This window comes from Gossypium hirsutum, chromosome D03 (assembly GCF_007990345.1).
Source record: "Gossypium hirsutum isolate 1008001.06 chromosome D03, Gossypium_hirsutum_v2.1, whole genome shotgun sequence".
Classification (NCBI taxonomy): domain Eukaryota; kingdom Viridiplantae; phylum Streptophyta; class Magnoliopsida; order Malvales; family Malvaceae; genus Gossypium; species Gossypium hirsutum.
The window spans coordinates 3,481,341-3,502,496 of record NC_053439.1 but is presented as its reverse complement, the minus strand read 5'-3'; the positions used below and the strand labels follow the sequence as shown (position 1 = coordinate 3,502,496).

At 30.9% G+C, this 21,156-nt stretch overlaps 2 protein-coding genes across 5 annotated transcripts; one reads left to right on the top strand and one right to left on the bottom strand.

Moving 5' to 3' along the window:
- Positions 1-13,472: 13,472 nt before the first annotated feature.
- Positions 13,473-14,166, bottom strand: LOC107950910 (EPIDERMAL PATTERNING FACTOR-like protein 2). The gene is made up of 2 exons (XM_016885821.2): positions 13,913-14,166; positions 13,473-13,848 (listed from the first exon to the last, which is right to left on the bottom strand). The coding sequence occupies exons 1-2, from the start codon at positions 13,986-13,988 to the stop codon at positions 13,619-13,621; spliced, it is 306 nt and encodes a 101-aa protein (XP_016741310.1). The 5' UTR covers positions 13,989-14,166; the 3' UTR covers positions 13,473-13,618.
- A 3,421-nt stretch (positions 14,167-17,587) lies between these two features.
- LOC107950516 (pentatricopeptide repeat-containing protein At5g47360) lies at positions 17,588-20,222 on the top strand. Of its 4 annotated transcripts, XM_041089627.1 has the most exons (4): positions 17,623-17,796; positions 18,294-18,356; positions 18,514-18,641; positions 18,970-20,222. In XM_041089627.1, exon 4 carries the CDS (start codon positions 19,002-19,004, stop codon positions 20,139-20,141), a length of 1,140 nt encoding a protein of 379 aa, XP_040945561.1. In that variant the 5' UTR covers positions 17,623-17,796; positions 18,294-18,356; positions 18,514-18,641; positions 18,970-19,001; the 3' UTR covers positions 20,142-20,222. The 4 variants fall into 4 exon arrangements, with proteins under 4 accessions (XP_016740864.1, XP_040945561.1, XP_040945562.1 ...); XM_041089628.1 differs by lacking the exon at positions 18,294-18,356; XM_016885376.2 differs by having other exon boundaries at positions 18,514-20,222.
- Positions 20,223-21,156: the final 934 nt, after the last annotated feature.

The following is a 21,156-nucleotide window of genomic DNA, read 5'->3' as shown; positions in this document are numbered from 1 at the left end:
TGAGAAAATATTAGATTAAACTAGAAGCTATTACGTGTTACCATCCGATTGGTCTATCAATTTATTTTAACGGTCAATGTGGTCAATGACAAAATCTTTGATGGAGGGGCTTAATTGATTATTTTAATTAATGGTAGGGGCTTAATTGAGTGTGAATTTAGTATAGGAGCTTAATAATTAATTTTTTTTTACATTTTAAGGGCTTTTTTAAACTTATAAACCTATTATTTAAAAGTGAGCAAATAAAAATAATGTCAATTATAACCAATGAGGCCTTAACATAGTTAGCAAACGTTAAGGTTCCAAACCTTGAAGGTCCAAGTTCAAGTCGTACAATTTATAATTGCAATATGTGGGTCCCATTTTCATTATGTGTCGGTTTTGTCTTGTTCTATTCGAAAGGTTTGACTCCACTCTATTACTTTTTTATCCATTAATATCCATGCATATTTGATCATCGTTCACATGTTGATTTTCATTTTTAATAGATGAGTCCTACATGGGTCTTACACATTTAAATGACGATGATCATTGTATTGAATATTAATAAATGAAAAAGTAAGAGCGGATCTTAACTCCTTTTCGGATTAGTTTCGCTTTGTTCAAATTTTCATCACTTATGCTTATAGTGTAATTGGTATGAATATTATCTATTGGTTAAAATATGTAGTCCCTCTACTTTGATAAAATTTAAGTTTTAGTTCATATATTTTTTATTTAAAAATTCCAAGACAATCATTAAAATTGTAAATATTTTCCAAAAAAATTGTTAATTTGCTATATTGATTAGGTTGCCTTTTAAGCAACATGGTATATGATTGACGAAAAATAAACATATTATACTAATAGATTTCAACGACAAAAATGATTGAACTAGAATTTTTTAATTGAAAAAGTAAAATAAGTAAAATTTTAACAGGATTAAGTTTTAAATTCTATAGAGTATGAGGACTAACGACATATTTTTTTAAAATAATTATTCGAATGAACCTAATAACTAATCGTCTATATTCTGTAAATCAGTTAAGAAATTTATTATAAGTATTATTAACTGATAAATAACATGTGAAATAACACGTCACACAATAAATAGACCTGATGCAACTCACAGCTAAAAGCGAAAAATGTGGCTTTATAGAACATGCAATAAGAATAAAAAAGTTTTAATAAAATATCAATTGGTTGATTTGCTCAATCTCTTTTTATTAAAAACATTACTGTATTTAGACATAAATATTCACATGTTGTGGTGACTGAATGTAGCAAAATAGTTAGTCAACAAATATGAATATAAATAAATATTTATATAAAATAAAATAAATATTTATATTTAAAATACCAAATATGAAAAATAAATTAAATAAATATGATCATGAAAGATCAGAAATCGAATAAAGAATCGAGTTTTATAAAATGTTGATGCTTGTTTTACATAGTTTCCTAAAGACAAATTTGACAGTTCCTACGATACTTGGAGAAACGTTGACCGACTATCTCCTGGGATACAACAACACGATGATCAAAGCAATAGTACCTCGGTGGTGATCAACGAACAAACATTGCCTTCTTCTATAACTGAAAACATTGGAAAATATGGAGAGGAAAAGAGAAGAATTCTGGATAGCAAAATAAACTCGATGTGAGAGAGAGTGTGTCCAAAAAATTCTAAAGAATTCTTAGATTTTTATAGGTATTCAATATGGAGGAATAAATATCAAAATCTGTATTAAAGGAGAAATTAAATCAATTTAATTGGAATCAAATCAAATAAAATCAGGATATTTGTCATTTTAAATCATATTTTGTATATATTTGCTGAGAAAAATAAATTTCATGTTGAACTAAAATATTCGAAAACTCAATATTAGCTTGATCGGTTCGGACATTTTTTGTCGCCTACGTCGTGCAGATGTATCCTAACTCCGATGTGTTTAGATTTGCACCCTTTTTACGCGCAAGGTAAAATTTCAAGTTTAGTCATTCAATCACCTTTCAAGTGGATTCTCATATATACACACATATTAACTTGGTATTTAATCAATGTGGAATCCAAGCTTTCCTTTTCCTCAACAAATATTCACAAGTAACTTGCTTTGAATATTAATTTCTCATTCATTACTCAACCATTTTGAGCATATGATATACTGTTGTAAAGGCCTCATGGAGTAGAATATAAAATCATAGTTTTATGATTCAACTCTCCACCTTTACCAATCGAGAATATATCTCAAAGATTTTCAAACATTACAATTTTTCCTAAGTTACATTTGTTCTTTCATAATTAATTGGACAAAATCTAAACTACATTACACTAATATAATCAACTTATTTAAGTAATAGCAAATTAATTGATTTAATTTTTTAAAACCTAATAAAGTTTTTATACTATGGTAGAAATTGAGATACGGATTTTTTTTTTAGATTATTTTGGATTTAAGTTTATTATGTCTAGATTTTGTTAAGATTTATTCTCGTTTAAATCTAGATAATATTTTAGGTTTTAGTCTATTATATTTTACATTAAATTGATTGGTTATATATTATTTGTAATTTGTATTGTAATTATACTAGGGTTATAACTGTAATTGTACTTATTAATCATACATATATTGTTTATGATATTGTCCTGGGTATAAATCATATTAGGATTATTCTAAAAAGCATAATTTTTAGGCACCAATAAAATAGTACCACGTCATTAAATTTTAAAGATAACGAAATATTATAATACACTATCTATATCCAATATCTTCTCCAACTTAATTTAACTTTAATTAAATTACTTAAAATATTTAATTTTTTAAATTATAAACAAACATTTTTTTTACAAAATTTAATCATTTTTTTCCATAAGTTAACATTTTTTATTTTTGTGCAACCATTTTTTTAAAAGTAATAATTTTTGTGCAATTTTTTTCCATGTCATTGACACATAATTTTGAAAATTATTTTACCTTGAACTCGAATTCTGAACCTTAAACCTTGAACCCCAAACCCCAAGATTTAAGGTTTAGGTTTGAGGTTACGGGCTACGAGTTTAGGGTTTGAGGTTCTAGGTTTTGAGTTCAGGTGTAACACCCCTTACCCGTATTCAATACCGGAATAGGGTACGATACATTACCAAAACACATGCACTTGTAAACGTATTTAACCGAGTTATAAAATTTCATCTAAATTAAAACTTTCAAAATAATTAACATGCTCCTATAACTTTTCACAATATATCCTCAAAATGTTATAATCATAATAATTAGGGCTTACGAGACCCGATACATACTCATGCAATTCAATGCTTCATTTCCATTTCCTTCAATTCGCAATTTCTCATGCTCACAATTTAGATCATATCACTAGCAATTTCCATTTAACTCACGTACAATTCAATGACATCAAGTTCAACACTAATACATATTTACCATTTAACTCAATGTTTATTGATTATACCATTCAATAAACATTTATGAAATTCTCAATTTTGCAATGAAAATATCACTTTAGCTTGAATAACATGTAACACCCCTTACCCGTATCCAACACCGGAATAGGGTACGAGGCATTACCAAAACACATACACTTGTAAACGTATTTAACCGAGTTATAAAATTTCATCAAAATTAAAACTTTCAAAATAATTAACATGTTTCTATAACTTTTCACAATATATCCTCAAAATATTATAATCATAATAATTAGGGCCTGCGAGACCCGATACATACTCATGCAATTTAATGCTTCATTTCCATTTCATTCAATTCGCAATTTCTCATGCTCATAATTTAAATCATATCACTAGAAATTTCCATTTAATTCACGTACAATTCAATGACATCAAATTCAAAACTAATACGTATTTACCATTTAACTCAATGTTTATTGATTATACCATTCAATAACACATTTATGAAATTCTCAATTTAGCAATGAAAATATCACTTTAGTTTGAATAACAACATCGTCCTGATATAAATACACTACCACTTATCCATTTACTTTAATTCTTTTGGGCCCATTTGTCACTTACCATCCTTAATCAAATTAGGGAACGGTCACGGAAAATTGAGTACTTCACTTTCACTTTGCCATAGTATAACTATGGTCTTACGTATGATCACTTATCACTTGTCCCTGATCAGATAAGTGTAGCCACCTATCACTTTGTTTCTTGATCAGATAAGTGTAGCCACTTATCACTTTGTCTCTTGATCAGATAAGTGTAGCCACTTATCACTTTGTCTCTTGATCAGATAAGTGTAGCTAAAGCTATCACTTATCACTTTTCACTTGTCACTTGATCAGATAAGTGTAGCCGAAGCTATCACTTATCACTTTTCACTTGTCACTTGATCAGATAAGTGTAGCCGAAGCTATCACTTATCACTTTGTCACTTGATCAGATAAGTATAGCCGAAGCTATTACTTATCACTTTCCACTTGTCACTTGATCAGATAAGTGTAGCTAAAGCTACCACTTATCACTTTGTCACTTGATCAGAAGTACTCAAATCCGGCGTTCCGCTCAATTTGATCATTTATTCATATATCAGGCTTACCAACATGTGTTAATTCATAAACCATTCATGGTATTATTTCATGCCAAATCATATACTGAATATACCATACACACATACTATGAAACTTTATTTTCACACATGAGCTTAAACCATGACCAATAATGCACAAAAATAAGCATCATTCATATTTCATCGTTTATGAGTTATAATCAAACATATGATCATTTATACACGAATCATTCATATATTTCCCAATTTTCCTCCTCCTCCTCTCCATTCCACATCCTTAATGTGTATAACACACTTAAACAACATTAACCATAATTTCAATATTCACTAACATGTATATTCAAAGTTGTTTATCCGAGTCAGAGTCACTAAATTATTTTTATCTGGAGCTACAGAGCTCCAAATTAAGATCTGTTAATTTTCCCTGAAACTAGACTCACATATCTTCATACCATAAAATTTTCATAATTTTTGGTTCAGCCAAATAGTACAGTTTATTCTTTAAAGTTTCCCCTGTTTCGCTGTCTGACAGTTCCGATCACTCTTCACTAAAAATTAATTATCTCATTGTACAGAATTCGGATGATGTTTTAGCTTGTTTCTTATAAAAATAGACTCATTAAGGATTCTAACCATATAAACTATAACTCATAATCATTTTTGTACAATTTTTAATGATTTTCCAAAGTCAGAACAGGGGAACCCGAATTCATTCTGACCTTATCTCACAAAATCTATTATATCTCATGATTTACAATTCCATTGCTCACATCATTTCTTTTATAAGAAACTAGACTCAATAAGCTTTAGTTTCATATTTTATTCATCCTCTAATTCAATCTCTACAATTTTTGGTGATTTTTCAAAGTTACACTACTGCTGCTGTCCAAAACTGCTTTAGTGCAAAATGTTGATTTCCATTTTGCCCCAAATTTCACAGTTTATACAATTCGGTCCTTTCTCAATTAACCCCTCAATTAATCTAATTTTCTCAATTAGTACTTTACTAGACATTATAAGTTGTTACACAACTATTGAAATTCAGAATTTCCACATATAACTCTATCTTCAAACTCTTTTACTATTAGGTCCCAAACATTCACTTTCTATTCAATTCTTTCAATAAAATCAGCATATGAACAATTTAAAGCTCTAATTTCATGCTAAATCATCATATACTTCCAGCACATATTCATATCAACTTTCAACTTCTTTCATAAAATCAAAAACTAATGGATTTAACAAGTGGGCCTAGTTGTAAAAGTCATAAAAATACAAAAATTTCAAGAAATAGTCAAGAATTGAACTTACTTGTAATAAAAATATGAAGAACCAGCTTGAAGAAGCCCTTCCATGGTGTTTTAGCTGATGAGAATTCAGAAAAATGGAGAGAAATCTGGATAATTCCACTTGGGTCCTAACTTTATTAAGCAAAATTTGCAATTTTCCAATTTTGCCCTTAATTCTCCTTACTTTCTTGCTGATTTCATGCCTCTGCCGTCCAGCCCAAATAGACCTTAGGTCTATTTGCCTTTTAAGCCCTCTTCCTTTTATCATTTAAGCTATTTAATCATTTCCCAAAATTTTGCATTTGTTACAATTTAGTCCTTTTTGTTCAATTAATTATCGGAACTTTAAAATTTCTTAACGAAACTTTAATACTAACTTTTTAACACTCCATAAATATTTATAAAAATATTTATGGCTTAGTTTAAAATCCCCGAGGTCTTGATACCTCATTTCGATTCTAATTATTTTAATATTTATTTCTAGTGCACTATTCACTATTTCAAAAATTTTCCTAACTTCATATTTAACTTATACTTACTAAATTAATAATATTTTCTACCCATTTGTCGAATTTAGTGATCTCGAATCACCGTTCCGACACCTCTGAAAATTCAAGCCATTACATTTTTTTTTTTCCGTCGGATTTGTGGTCCCGAAACCACTGTTCCGACTAAGCCTAAAATCGGGCTATTACATAACAACATCGTCCTGATATAAATACACTACCACTTATCTATTTACTTTAATTCTTTTGGGTCCATTTGTCACTTACCATCCTTAATCAAATTAGGGAACGGTTACGGAAAATTGAGTACTTCACTTTCACTTTGCCATAGTATAACTATGGTATTACGTATGATCACTTATCACTTGTCCCTGATCAGATAAGTGTAGCTAGACTACCACTTATCACTTTGTCACTTGATCAGATAAGTGTAGCTAAGGCTAACACTTATCACTTTGTCACTTGATCAGATAAGTGTAACTAAGGCTACCACTTATCACTTTCTCACTTGATCAGATAAGTGTAGCTAAGGCTAACACTTATCACTTTGTCACTTGATCAGATAAGTATAGCATTTATCACTTTTTCACTTGATCAGATAAGTATAGCACTTATCACTTTTTCACTTGATCAGATAAGTGTAGCTAAAGCTATCAGTTATCACTTTGTCTCTTGATCAGATAAGTGTAGCACTTATCACTTTTTCACTTGATCAGATAAGTGTAGCTAAAGCTACCACTTATCACTTTATCTCTTGATTAGAAGTACTCAAATCCGGCGTTCCGCTTAATTTGATCATTTATTCGATTTTCGCATTTTTATTTTACTCTCATTTCAAAAATGAGTACATTTCATCATACATTGTATAATTCATGAAATTAACATTTAATCATTAAATTTCAGCCATATGAACTTATTATTTCATTATCTTTCCACACTTGTTTCTATGCACATCACACAAGATATAAGCATATCATTCAACCATAGTTGCAAGCTAGTGTATTTAAACATGACTCTTTTGGAACTAACCACACGATAAACCATTTCAATGCATAACTTATAAATTTAACGTGGCATAATCTAGCCACTACTTGGCCAAAGTCTAAGCATATACACCAAATATGTTAGCCAAATACACGTATAGCATAAGCATTATAAGCATGGATGAGCACAACATTTATTCATGTACCAGGCTTACCAACATGTGTTAATTCATAAACCATTCATGACATTATTTCATGCCAAATCATATACCGAATATACCATACACACATACTATGAAACTTTTATTTTCACACATGAGCTTAAACCATGACCAATTATACACAAATCATTCAAATATTTCCCAATTTTCCTCCTCCTCCTCTCCATTCCACATCCTTAATGTGTATAACACACTTAAACAACATTAGCTATAATTTTACTATTCACTCACATGTATATTCAAAACTGTTTATCCGAGTCAGAGTCACTAAATTATTTTTATCCGGAGCTACAGAGCTCCAAATTAAGATCCGTTAATTTTCCCTGAAACTAGACTCACATATCTTCATACCATAAAATTTTCAGAATTTTTGGTTCAGCCAAATAGTACAGTTTATTCTTTAAATTTTCCCCTGTTTCGCTGTCTGACAGTTCCGACCACTCATCACTAAAAATTAATTATCTCATTGTACAGAACTCGGATGATGTTTTTGTTTTTTCTTATAAAAATAGACTCATTAAGGATTCTAAACATATAAATTATAACTCATAATTATTTTTTTACAATTTTTAATGATTTTCCAAAGTCAGAACAGGGGAACCCGAATTCATTCTGACCTTGTCTCACAAAATCTATTATATCTCATGATTTACAATTCTATTGCTCACATCGTTTCTTTTATAAGAAACTAGACTCAATAAGCTTTAGTTTCATATTTTATTCATCCTCTAATTCAATCTCTACAATTTTTGGTGATTTTTCAAAGTTACACTACTGCTGCTGTCCAAAACTGCTTTAGTGCAAAATGTTGATTTCCATTTTGCCCCAAATTTCACAGTTTATACAATTCGGTCCTTTCTCAATTAACCCCTCAATTAATATAATTTCTCAATTAATACTTTACCTAGACATTATAAGTTGTTACACAACTACTGAAATTCAGAATTTCCACATATAACTCTATCTTCAAACTCTTTTACTATTAGGTCCCAAACATTCACTTTCTATTCAATTCTTTCAATAAAATCAGCATATGAACAATTTAAAGCTCTAATTTCATGATAAATCATCATATAATTCCAGCACATATTCATATCAACTTTCAACTTCTTTCATAAAATCAAAAACTAATGAATTTAACAAGTGGGCCTAGTTGTAAAAGTCATAAAAATACAAAAATTTCAAGAAATAGTCAAGAATTGAACTTACTTGTAATAAAAATATGAAGAACCAGCTTGAAGAAGCCCTTCCATGGTGTTTTAGCTGATGAGAATTCAGAAAAATGAAGAGAAATCTAGATAATTCCACTTTGGTCCTAACTTTATTAAGCAAATTTTACAATATTCCAATTTTGCCCTTAATTCTTCTTACTTTCTTGCTGATTTCATGCCTTTGCCGTCCAGCCCAAATAGACCTTGGGTCTATTTTCCTTTTAAGCCCTCTTCCTTTTATCATTTAAGCTATTTAATCATTTCCCAAAATTTTGCATTTGTTACAATTTAGTCCTTTTTGTTCAATTAATTATCAGAACTTTAAAATTTCTTAACGAAACTTTAATACTAACTTTTTGACACTCCATAAATATTTATAAAAATATTTATGGCTCGGTTTAAAATCCCCGAGGTCTTGATACCTCATTTCGATTCTAATTATTTTAATATTTATTTCTAGTGCACTATTCACTATTTCAAAAATTTTCCTAACTTCACATTTAACTTATACTTACTAAATTAATAATATTTTCTACCCATTTGTCGAATTTTGTGATCTCAAATCACCGTTCCGACACCTCTGAAAATTCAGGCCATTATATTTTTTTTTCTCGTCGGATTTGTGGTCCCGAAACCACTGTTCCGACTAGGCCTAAAATCGGGTTATTACATCAGGGTTCAGGAATCTAGATTCAATGTAAAAAATTACCAAAATTATGTGTCAATGACATGGAAAAATTTGTTAAAATATTGTTAAATAATTGGAAATGGACCATGAATCATGTGGTACTGAGAATGGTCCATAAAATAATTGTTCTATAGATGAGTGTATATAACATTAAAATTTGATGATGTGACAAAATTTATTTATATCTAAAAACCTTAATTTTTAAGATCATCCTTGTAAGTTATTCCTTAATCTAAATTTATATTACCATTTTAATTAAATAAATTTATTTTAATCGACAAGGAATAAAAGGTCACAATTTTTATGATTATTCATTTACTTATTCGGAGAATATTTACTGTAAAAAAATTAAGCCTTACTAAATGTAGTGAATAATCTAGGTTTAAAAAAAAAAAAACCATTATCGTATATTGAGAATTGGATTTCTGTGAATTTTTTAAAATGTAATATAAATTTTATTTGTACCAAAAATATAGTCATATAATAATTGATGCAAAGTTTGCCACTGGAATTTGCATATTGTACCGTCAGTATTTTTCTCTATGTTATGGAAATATGTCATTTGTCACTTCATCTTAGGAATTTAAATTGCCATAAAGAATATCACATTATGTTTATACATCACAATTATAGACGTAATTATCAGAATTAATCGTGTGATTATTATTGTTTATGGGTCAAAGGTGACATTAACTCATGATTTAAATCAATATATAATGGATGGAAATAATTATTTTATAAAATAATATTTTAATAAATTTGAAAAAAGTAAATGATTAATTCATCGGTGATCCTCAAATTATAACGTTAGTTATATTAGTCGAGAGCTAAAGCCTCGAGCTCTCACAAACAATAGCTTGGAAGGCCCCATATCTCTCAAGTGCATATATATGTGCGATGTGATGACTAAGTTGCATGTACCCAACAAAGAGTTAAAAATATAATCTTATCCAATTAAGGACGCATACTTCAACTAATTATAATCTTCAACAAAGAGTTAAATATAATCTTCGTTTGTCTTCAAGAACAATGACTATAGACACAGCTAGGGGCTCAAGGATAAAGAAGAAACATGTTTACCACTACATATACACTTAACAACATTATTTCAAACTTTCATCGTCATTCTTCCATTGACTTAAACATCAGAGATTATCCCAGAACATAAACTCTATTATAAACCTGAAGTTTAGAACTAATCTTCAATCTATCTCCATCTAATGAAGACATTAGCGATCCATATTTTAAATTAGTTCATAAATTGTAAAAAGTTTTAATTGAATCTTTAAAATATTAGTATCACATCAAGTAAGCCATTTAGCTCAGGCATTAAATATTAGTTTTGATTTAATGTGAAGCATATTTAAAATATATGGATGACAACAACATAAGAGATCAATTATTAATACCCATTGTTGACTCCCCATTAATCAAAATTTAAACCCTATAATTCATGTTAAATTCAAATTAACATTCAACATTTAAACTTATCCCGTGTATTGGCCTGATGATCAGAGTGTTCATCACCTCAAGCATGGCCTGAGTTTAAAACGTGTTCCTGTTAAGACTTTGCCCTCCTCTTGTAATTAAAAAAAAAACTCAAATATAATTGAAAACCAATTCAATATTCTAGATGTATGCTACAATTGACCTAAAAATAGAATAATAGATTTCCAAAATTTACATGTACAAACGTATATGTTTACTGTCCAAACTTGAGCCAACAAAGAGCACCCATATAGGTATTGACCCCATTACTTGTTTGCTGCAACAGCACCTTGTCTGCCTATCCATTAGCTACTGTCATTCAGTATATTTTCCTTTGCTCCCACTGTTTATATGATTGATTTTAACCCCCCTCCCCCCCCCCCAAAAAAACAAAGAAAATCGTACCTATATGCAAGGAAAACCCTTTGTTTAGTCATGTCTACGTGAAAGATCTATGCATGAATTTTGTAGTATAGCGAATTTCACTTCGTAAAACAAAGTTTTTTTTAAAAAAAAACCCATAGATGGAAAAAATAATCATACAATATGATAATGAAATATCCCATCAACTCTTATCCTCAGCTCTTCTTCATCATCACCATGATTGATTGGTTCCTTTTTTTTTTCTCTCTTCTATCTTTCATTTCCTCTTGTATAGAAACAGCCCTCTATTGTTTATTTTTTCTTTAGTATATTTTGTTGAGGATTTTTACTCCTCTCTATTGGATCCAAAACGTTGTTTTTGATGGGTCTTAACTTAAGCTACTCCTTTTGCTTGATTTGTGTTTATAATAATTGGTTAATATGGTTTCTGCAATATTATTTTATCTACGAGAATTTGTGAAAGACCAATTTAATGGTTGGGGTATATGGTCATATCTAGAAACTTATTAGGTGTTAGAATCGAATTATAATTTTTATAATGTATTAACTTAAGATTTCATCATTTTTAAAGGAATTAAATAGATCTTTTTTCATTTTAAATTTAAAATGTAATTTTATAATTTATCATTTACAGAGGGATTAAATCACAAATTTTCATTTTTAAGGTGGCAAAGACCTTTATCTGTCTAGTTGAAAAATGAAAACAAATCGATTTAACTAGCTAATCTCATAGGTAGATTAATTGTAAAAACAAAATTTCACGTTACTTAAAGAAAACTTTGACACCCTTATTTACAAGTCATTGTACATCATTAGGAGTTTAGATGATGAATTTGCATGCATAAGAATTGGACTCAGATATTTATTCCGCGTGTAATATATTGATAGAAAAACTTGTTAAATCTTATAAAATATAAATAAATATTCCTAAAAATAATGTCTAACATACCTTAAACTATTCAACTCGTATTCATAATTCATTAATTTTGTAAGATTAATTTAGTTCTTAATTTATCTAAGCTCAACATTCATTCTTAGGCGGGTTAAGTAAATTGAGCTGATTTTCTTCTTGATATTTCCTTCCAAATATGATTAGAAGAGATATAAAAATAGCAATAAAAGTTTAGTTAAAAAATTATATATTATTAGAGATGATACGAGACAATGGAAGATAAGATTTGTCCAAAAGATTGATATATGCTCAATTGTAGAAGTTGAGCTGTGGGAAGCTTATAATAGTCTACGACAAACTTGGAGTATGGGTATTAGGAAGGTGATTCTCGAGATGGACAACTTAGATGCTATCCAAATGTTGCAGAACTCTACGTAAGATGTACCTTAGTATGCAGTGGCTTGAGATGTTAAACAACTGATTCAAAACCAATGGGAAGTGAAGATACAACATGTCAACAGAGAAGGTAATAAGGTTGCGGATACTTAAATAAGTCCTTAGATGAGAGCTAAGTTTTTACAAATTCTTGTAACTAACTGATCATGTTTTGGAGTTAATACATGATGATTTAGAGGGATTGTTATTTATAATAGTGTCTACTACCTTTATTTACCCAAAAAAATTATATATTATAAACATATTTTAAAAAAATAGAAAAGTTGATTAAATGGATTGGTTTATTTTACTGAAAATTGCACTTAATCTAATTTAAATATTTATGAAACAATGAAATAAACCAACGGAGCAATCTTGATAATCAATTCAGACAATTAGATTAAATCCTAAAAGTTGTTTTGGTTTTAGACCCATGTATGTTTTGTCATGTTAACAAAACCAGGCGAGCTGACTGTTCAAGTAAGTTTTCAAGGAAAACGGAATCGTTACTATGTAATTCCTTACACGCCAAGTAAGCAACGAAGAGAGGCAATAAGAAGAAAAAACAACTGGAATCTGCCATTAAAAGAACAGTTTAAGCTTTTTCCTTTACCCTCTCTGATCACTTCAATTCCTATCGCATTTTTCGACAATAGTTGACACCAAAACCAGACACGATGGCGTGTATGGTGAAACTATACCAACTCAAAAATCATTGTCTACTTTTTAAGTAAATACTTTACACTAATTTCTAGACCCCCCCTTCCTCCCAACGTCATAACGATTTGCCCAAGAAATCGTATCTTAGTACGTATATACCAGTACAAATACACGCCCCACAGCAACAGCAAGTACTATAGATTCATTTTCTTTTTAAAGATTCAGATAATCAAGAAATTTCACAATGGAGTTCTAATATGTTCTCACAAGCAAAAAAAAAAAATACTTACATGGTTCAAAAATGGGTATTTAAGAACCTAAAATATATATGTATTTATGAGCTAAGGGTTGAAGATGAAGTTGCCACATTTGCATTTCCAACTCATGGGTTTGTAGTAAGAGCTTCCATCACCTCTTGCATAAGCAACATGGGAGATTTGAGGATTGGTAGGCACTTGAATGGCTTCACAATGGTCGCATGAATTGCACCTTCTCTCACACCTTGGTGGCCTTGATCCTATCTGTGCTCTTAACCTCGCCTTTTCTTCATCGGATTTTGGTATTGATCTACCTGCAGAAACAAAAGTAAGCAAGCAAGAAAAAATTGCCTAATGAAAAAGATGATTAACAGTTACCTTCAGCTTTGTATCTCAGTTGGGTTGAGCTTAAAATCAAGAGAAAAAGAAGGGAAAATATGAAACTATGGCTCATTTTGATGAAGAAAACGATGGCAAAATTTGGATACTTTTTATAACGGAAGAGGAGAGTGGTAATAATATTATAAGGGCGGGCGATATATCACAGTCTGTTGAAATGATGTAACGATCGAAGGACAAGTAAGTTAATGCAGAAGCGAATGACAAAAAGGAAAAAAGAGAAGGCAGAAAAGGAAAACAAACCTTTTTTCTTAAAACCTCGGGTGTTGAGCTTTTGTTTAAGCTACAATGGCCAACAAAGATTTGGGAAACAGAGACAAGTTACTAAAAAAGAGAAGGCAGAAAAGGAAAACAAACCTTTTTTCTTAAAACCTCGGGTGTTGAGCTTTTGTTTAAGCTACAATGGCCAACAAAGATTTGGGAAACAGAGACAAGTTACTATATATAATAGAAGATAGAGAACGAAAGGCAATAGAATTTGAAAGATAGGGTGGGATGACAGTATTGAAAGGAGCATTTGAGAAGAGGAAAAAGCCGTAATTCAGTACATATACAAAGAAAGAAGACAACTATGAAACAAAAAACAGCAACCAAACACCATAAACGCCAACCAGTTCTTACAAAACGGATATGAAATCACAGATGTATCATAAGAAGAATGTAGATTATTTCAATTATTATTATTTTTGTCTAAATATATTGTTAAACCGTATTAACAAGTGCTTGGAAAGAGTGGATTTTTCCATCGGTAATTTAGGTTAAGTTTGATTTTTAGAATTCTCATTATTGAGAGGGCTTTATTCGAATCCATTCTTAACCCGAGCGAAACTAATCTCATATCGAATAAGGACACTTGTGATATAAACCAAAAAGAAACCTATGTGATATGAGAAAATTTTTGGTAAATGTATCGTGGATGACCCTGTAGTAGAACCAAATTAATCTATATTAGATTAAAGAGTCAATTAGTCCTCTGTTAAAAATTTTATCCATTTCTATTGTTAAAAATTGATGAACTTTTTAGCTAAAAGGACCAATTTGTTCCTTGCCCTAATATATAGAGACTAATTTTTTAATTTTTTAAGTAAAAGGGACAAAACACAATTTAACTTCTACTACATGAGCTTTTATGATACTTTGATTGAAAAATTTTCGATTTTGAAATTGGAAAGGGCATGGGTTTTTTTTTTCTTTCTATAGTTCAACCTTCACCGCATGGTAGGCAGAGCGAATAAAAAATTTGGATGAAAATCAATTTTCTTTTCTCTTTGGATACATAGGGTAAGCAAAAATCGAATATTATTGATTTAATTGGTTCATTCGGTTAAACCGATATCGGGTTTGTGTATTTTATTAAATTAGTTGGCACATGCTTTTGATTAAGTTAGTCAGTTTAAGGTTATTAATATTCATAATTGAACTAATCAACTTAACAAACTTCATATATTTATATATTTTATTTATTTTAAATATATTTGTTGATACAATATATCAACAAACGAGGAAATATGGTGGAGAAGGTGGTGGAGCGAAGGAGGTTGGTTAATCTAAACAAGTGAAGAGTTGGAAAAGTGAGGGAATAAGAGGAGGCTAAGGGCTTAGTATGTTATTTAGGGTTTATGAGAAGGAAGAAGAATATCCCTTTTATGTTGTATCTTGTGGTATTTATAGGTAGGAGGTCTCCTGTCCAATTACACCACTCAAAGGTCTCCTCTTAAGGAGAGTGCACTAGCTAATAGCGGGTGGCTTAACGAAGGGTCCAATCGAGTGGTTAAGGATAGATGATCTTTCCCCTGGGTAGTACGAAGCATGCAGGTGATTGGTCATTGAGAAATCATATGGACGATATAAGGTGGAAGGCCATCCATGTGTGTTTCCTCAATCGCTTCTCATGTTACCACATGCCCAAGCCGAGGTAGCGATATAACAATCTTGAATGTCAAATTCTTTGAAACCTTTGGTTAACACAGTCTAGCCCATTTTTACCTTCATCCTTACCCTTCCAAAAGAACCTTAAGGGTTGAAATGCCTATCCTTGAAGCAAATTCCCTAGCACAAACCTAGTAGTTTTCTTGATTTCCTATTTTGCAATTGAAAAAAAAATAGAGACAAAGCAAGGCAACTAATCCGAGTGTCATGATTCGTGAGTGAGCAAGGCCTTATCAAGCCCGAAATCGAGCAAACACGAGACTATTGAGCCACAAGATTCCCGAAGTGCCCCGAAAGACTTTAGAACCATGTAGAATATTTTTGGAAGCTCTAGAACAATCCGTTCATGTATAGAATTTAATGGAGTTAAGTGGGAAAGTTCTAGAATGTGATATTGACCATTTATTGTAATCAATTGTAACCGTTGGATTGAATGGGGCTTACTTATATAAGGAGAGGCTCTCCTCCCTCATTTGTACAAGCTAACTTTGAGAGTTAATAAGAATACTTCCACATTCTCCCACATTCTCTTGTTCTATCGAAGTTCCCTAAGTGTGCTAAAATCTCTCCCAAGCGAGGACTAAAGGCTGACTTAGTCGAATCTAAAGTCACACATGATCGGAGCTAAAGTCTTGACCCGTGACACAATCCAATCCAACAAGGAATAAAAATTAGGGAAAACATAAAACCTACAATTCATGAGAACAGAAGGAACAAGTCGTTGGCTTCATGAGAAGGTCGAGCAGTGAATGGCGTTGGTGAAATGCTTCATTGACCCAAGTTTAGTCAAACTAGATTTGGAAAGCTCAAAGTGACTACTATAAGATTTGAGTTGTGGTTAACAGTGTGCGAGGGAGACCGAAAGCACGCCAACCAAAACTTTGAGTTTAGATTAGAGAAAACCAATGATGTTGGAATATAATCCTAGAATAGTAGATAGGAGATTAAGGGGAACATATTGAAACCAAAATCAATGCCAGAAACCACTGAAGAAAAGCGAAGTATTGCGGCGAACGACTAGGACTGCATGGTGAGTTTAAAGCTTTGGGATAAAAATGAAATGCGCGTAAAGAGATGGGTGTACCGTGACTCACTTAACCTAAATTGCATAAACTTTATTTACTATTATTACTAGATTATGACACAACCACGTAGACGAAAAACATAATATTATATGATAAATATATTTATAATTAATTAATATAGTAAATGAGACTTTGGTTGAATTGTAAAGTATAAATGTTGAAACTATAAATACACAAGTTAAAGTCTTATTATATGTATACATTTTTCTATATAAAAGATGTAGAAAGACAAAAACATCCTTAAAATAATACAATTTACTTTGTAAAGTAAGGGTATTTTCACTTAAGTTAGCGTCCAGTTGACTCGTAATACCAACTCTTTTATGTGTTTGAAATATAGTATACATTTTTACATATATACTTTCACTTAATTTAAAGATGATGAAAACTTGGTTAAAATCGAATTAATCGATTAAATTTGATTCACTTAATTCAATTAAATCAATTTTAATTTCAGATCGATTTGAGAGACTAATTCAATTATTTTAAGTCAATCGATTTTAAAATCTAATTCGAATTAATATAACTTATTAATTTTATATATTTTTAAAATATAAATATCATACTCATTTTCCAATCCCCAAATAAAGTCATTATACACAAGATCCAAGCTATAAAAATTAAAGCCCAATACAAATTCTAAAAACTAAAAAACCCAAATACAAATTTTAATCCATTTAAAAAAGAAAAAAATTAAACGAATTAAAAATAAAAGCCTAAATCTATGGTGAACAGCCTTGAACTGAACCAGCAAACCCAACGCCGGTGGGTAACAGCTCATCGCCTTCAACCTTTCTCGGACCTCGGTTGCCGCCTTGCTCATCGGAAAACGCCTCGTCACCGGCCACTGTAAGTTATTTTTGGCTTTTGCCACATTTAATCTACTGTATATAGCTGTTCAATCTTTATTTTAAAACTATTTAATCTATTGATGTTCAACTTTGTCGTCTTGCTCATCGCCTACTTTTCTTTTACCCTAAAATTAGTTTTGGCCCATTTCGAAATTCTATGGTAGTCCTTTGAAGTAGTAGCCAAATGAAACAGGTAGCTTATGACTTTCGATTAGCTTTCCAATTAATTATGGTTGTAAATTGAGTTTTTTGTTGCGATCAATTATGAGAAATTCAATTATTTACTACAAATTTACTTTCATTATGGTTTGTGTAAATTAAAAAAAACAGCTTTTTTCATGATATTTTTTCGGTATGATTAACCGACGGGACCGACCGACTAAACTCAGTTGTTATTCCGGTTTCCGTCAAAGTGAATTTCGTTTCCGATTATAATTTTTATAAAATTCGGTTTTGCTTTTCCACTTTGATGAAGTTAATGTGTTAAAACTGCAGGTTTCGATTTAACAATCTTTCAATGTAATAGAAGCTTAGCCATCACTGACTTGTGCTAATATGGTAATAATTTTTAGGAAATGTCGTGTTTCCGCTTTTACACACCGGACTCATATTTGAACATCAAATACGGATATATGCTTGATACTGTTATGTTTTTAATAAAATGAAAATCATACGTAATTGTGAGTTACCTTAATGCTCTATCGTTATAATGCAGGGCCATATATGAGGTTATGGTTGCCTGGCTATGAGTTGATGCCACCGTACTGGGCCACATTCGAACAACTCGGTACACCTGGCCTCATTCTTGCCAAAACTTATCCAACTTCATTCGGAAACAATCTCGTAAGATTTTACCTCATTGTTTTGTTCAACCTCAACTCTTGCAAAGACACTAAATTCCCCCACAAAGCAATGCCAATTGCTTCACTCTCTAGATTGATTTCACTTTCAATTCACACTAAACAAAGCAAAATTTTCAATCTTCAATTCAGATCGGTCTCCTCTGCCGACAAATTTTTCACTCTTTTAGAGAAAAACCAAAGCAATATAGAGAAAACCTTAGCTTTAGTCAATGCCAAATTGGACCCAAACTGTGTTTGTGAGGTGTTAAAAAGATGTTCTTTTGATATATCTCTATCTCAAATAGGTTTAAGGTTTTTCATATGGGCAGGTCTTCAATCAAATTGTAGGTATAGTTCTTATATGTACAACAAAGCTGCTGGATTTTTGAAAATTAAGCAAAACCCATTTCTTGTTTTGGATGTTATCAAAGCTTACAGGATGGAAAAGTGTTCAGTTAACCTTAAAATGTTTAAGGTTGTTTTGAATTTGTGTAAAGAAGCTAATATTGCCGATGAAGCTTTGTTGCTATTGAGGAAAATGCCTGAATTTAATTTACGTCCGGATACTACTGCTTATAATGTGGTTATCAGGCTGCTTTGTGAGAAAGGGGATATGGATATGGCTCATAAATTGATGAAAGAGATTGGCTTGATTGATCTTTATCCCGATATGATGACTTATTTTGCAATGATCAAGGGGTTCTGTAATGCTGGTAGATTGGAGGAGGCTTGTGAGTTGTTTCAGGCTATGAAGGGGCAAGGGTTTTCTCCAAATGCTGTGACTTATTCCGTGCTTCTCGAGGGTATTTGTAAGTACAGGAGTACGGAAAAGGCATTGGAATTATTAGGGGAGATGGAGAAAGCAGGTGGGAATTGTAGTCCAAATGTAATCACATATACATCTATGATTAAAAGCTTTTGTGAGAAGGGTCAAACAATAGAGGCATTGAGGATTTTGGATAGAATGGAAGCTTGCCAGTGTGTTCCTAACCGTATAACTGTTATTACTTTGATCACGGGTCTTTGCACCAAGGGACATGTCGAAGAAGCATATAAGTTGATCGATAGAGTTGCCGGACGTGGTGTTTCCAATAGTGATTGCTACAGTTCTCTTGTATTGGCTTTGATTAGGATTAATAGACTCAATGAGGCAGAGAAGCTCTTTAGGAAAATGTTAGTAAGTGGGGCTAAACCTAGTGGCATTGCTTGTAGTACCATGATTAGGGAGATCTGTCATGAGGGACGAGTGCTAGATGGTTTTTGCTTATACAATGAAATCGAGCGGATGCAATACATTTCATCCATCGACACTGACATCTATTCTATTCTTTTGGTTGGCTTGTGTCGGCAAAGCCATTCAGTTGAAGCTGTGAAGCTTGCTAGGTTAATGCTTAGAAGAAGGATTCGCTTAGAAGCTCCGTATGTCGACGAAATCATCAAACATTTAAAAAACTCTACAGATAAGGAGCTAGTTACTCAACTCAGTAGAATTGCAAGTTGATATTCTTGAACAACTATTTATTGTACTGTAAGATTCTTTCCAGGGTTTTATAATAATCAAACTAAATTACTGTTTTTGTTATATCACTTGTTATATAGATCAAAGAGAACTATCCACTGTCCTTTCAAGGTTTCTATCCCATTGAATTTGAACTTCCAACTTTCTTTTTCAATTCCATTGTTTCTCAATAGGTAAAAGTAACAGGAGTCTTGTTTGTACTGAGAGTCAGATTTTATTTTGCCCCTTCTATTAAAATTGGGTAAGTTAGTCTTTATGCATTAAATCAAACAGCAGACTAGTCCTTCTGTTAAAATATGCATCCATTTCTATTGTTAAAAACTGGTTAATGTACATTAGAGTGAGGTACACGTGGCATGTCACTTGTAACTATTTTATTATTTTATTATTAATCATGTCAGTTTTTAATAATAGAAATAGATAAATATTTTAATGTTCATGATACTTGTATTCAATGATGAGTTTACAACTTTTTCATAATTATTTAGACCAAACGTGTTGATTGTGCAAACGGTATATCGAAATCATTAAACTTTATATATATATATTGTATTGAATTGATACCATTAGTAGCTTTTTTGGAATAAAATTCAACTCTACATTAGTACAATTTAGTGGCAACTAATGGAAATCAATCAAAATCCAGAGAAATTGAGGGGTCGGAATAAAATTGTATATTTTTATAATAGTAAAAGTAAAATTTTATCATCTTAATAGTTTATATACTAATTTTGTTCTCATTCTTGAGAGGCAAAGTGTAATTTTACCATATACTAATTTAAATTTTTTAAAATTATAAAAGAATTAAAGGTGATTCTGCCCCTGTATATGCTGAAGCATGGACGAAGTTAGAAAATTATTTTAAAGAAAGTTAGATATGAATTATGAATTACTAGAGGAATTAAAGTACAATTTTATCATTATATTAAAATATAAATTTCTTTGTTAATTATTTTTTTCCAATAATCATTTAGGTTTTAAAAGTTCATATTTTTGT

Excerpts from the sequence above, each read along its gene's own strand:
- LOC107950516 (XM_016885375.2), top strand. The coding sequence starts at position 18,522 with ATGAGGTTATGGTTGCCTGGCTATGAGTTGATGCCACCGTACTGGGCC.
- LOC107950910 (XM_016885821.2), bottom strand. The coding sequence starts at position 13,988 with ATGAGCCATAGTTTCATATTTTCCCTTCTTTTTCTCTTGATTTTAAGC. Across the intron at positions 13,849-13,912 it reads ACTGAGATACAAAGCTGAAG|GTAGATCAATACCAAAATCC; the intron begins GTAACTGTTAAT and ends TTGTTTCTGCAG.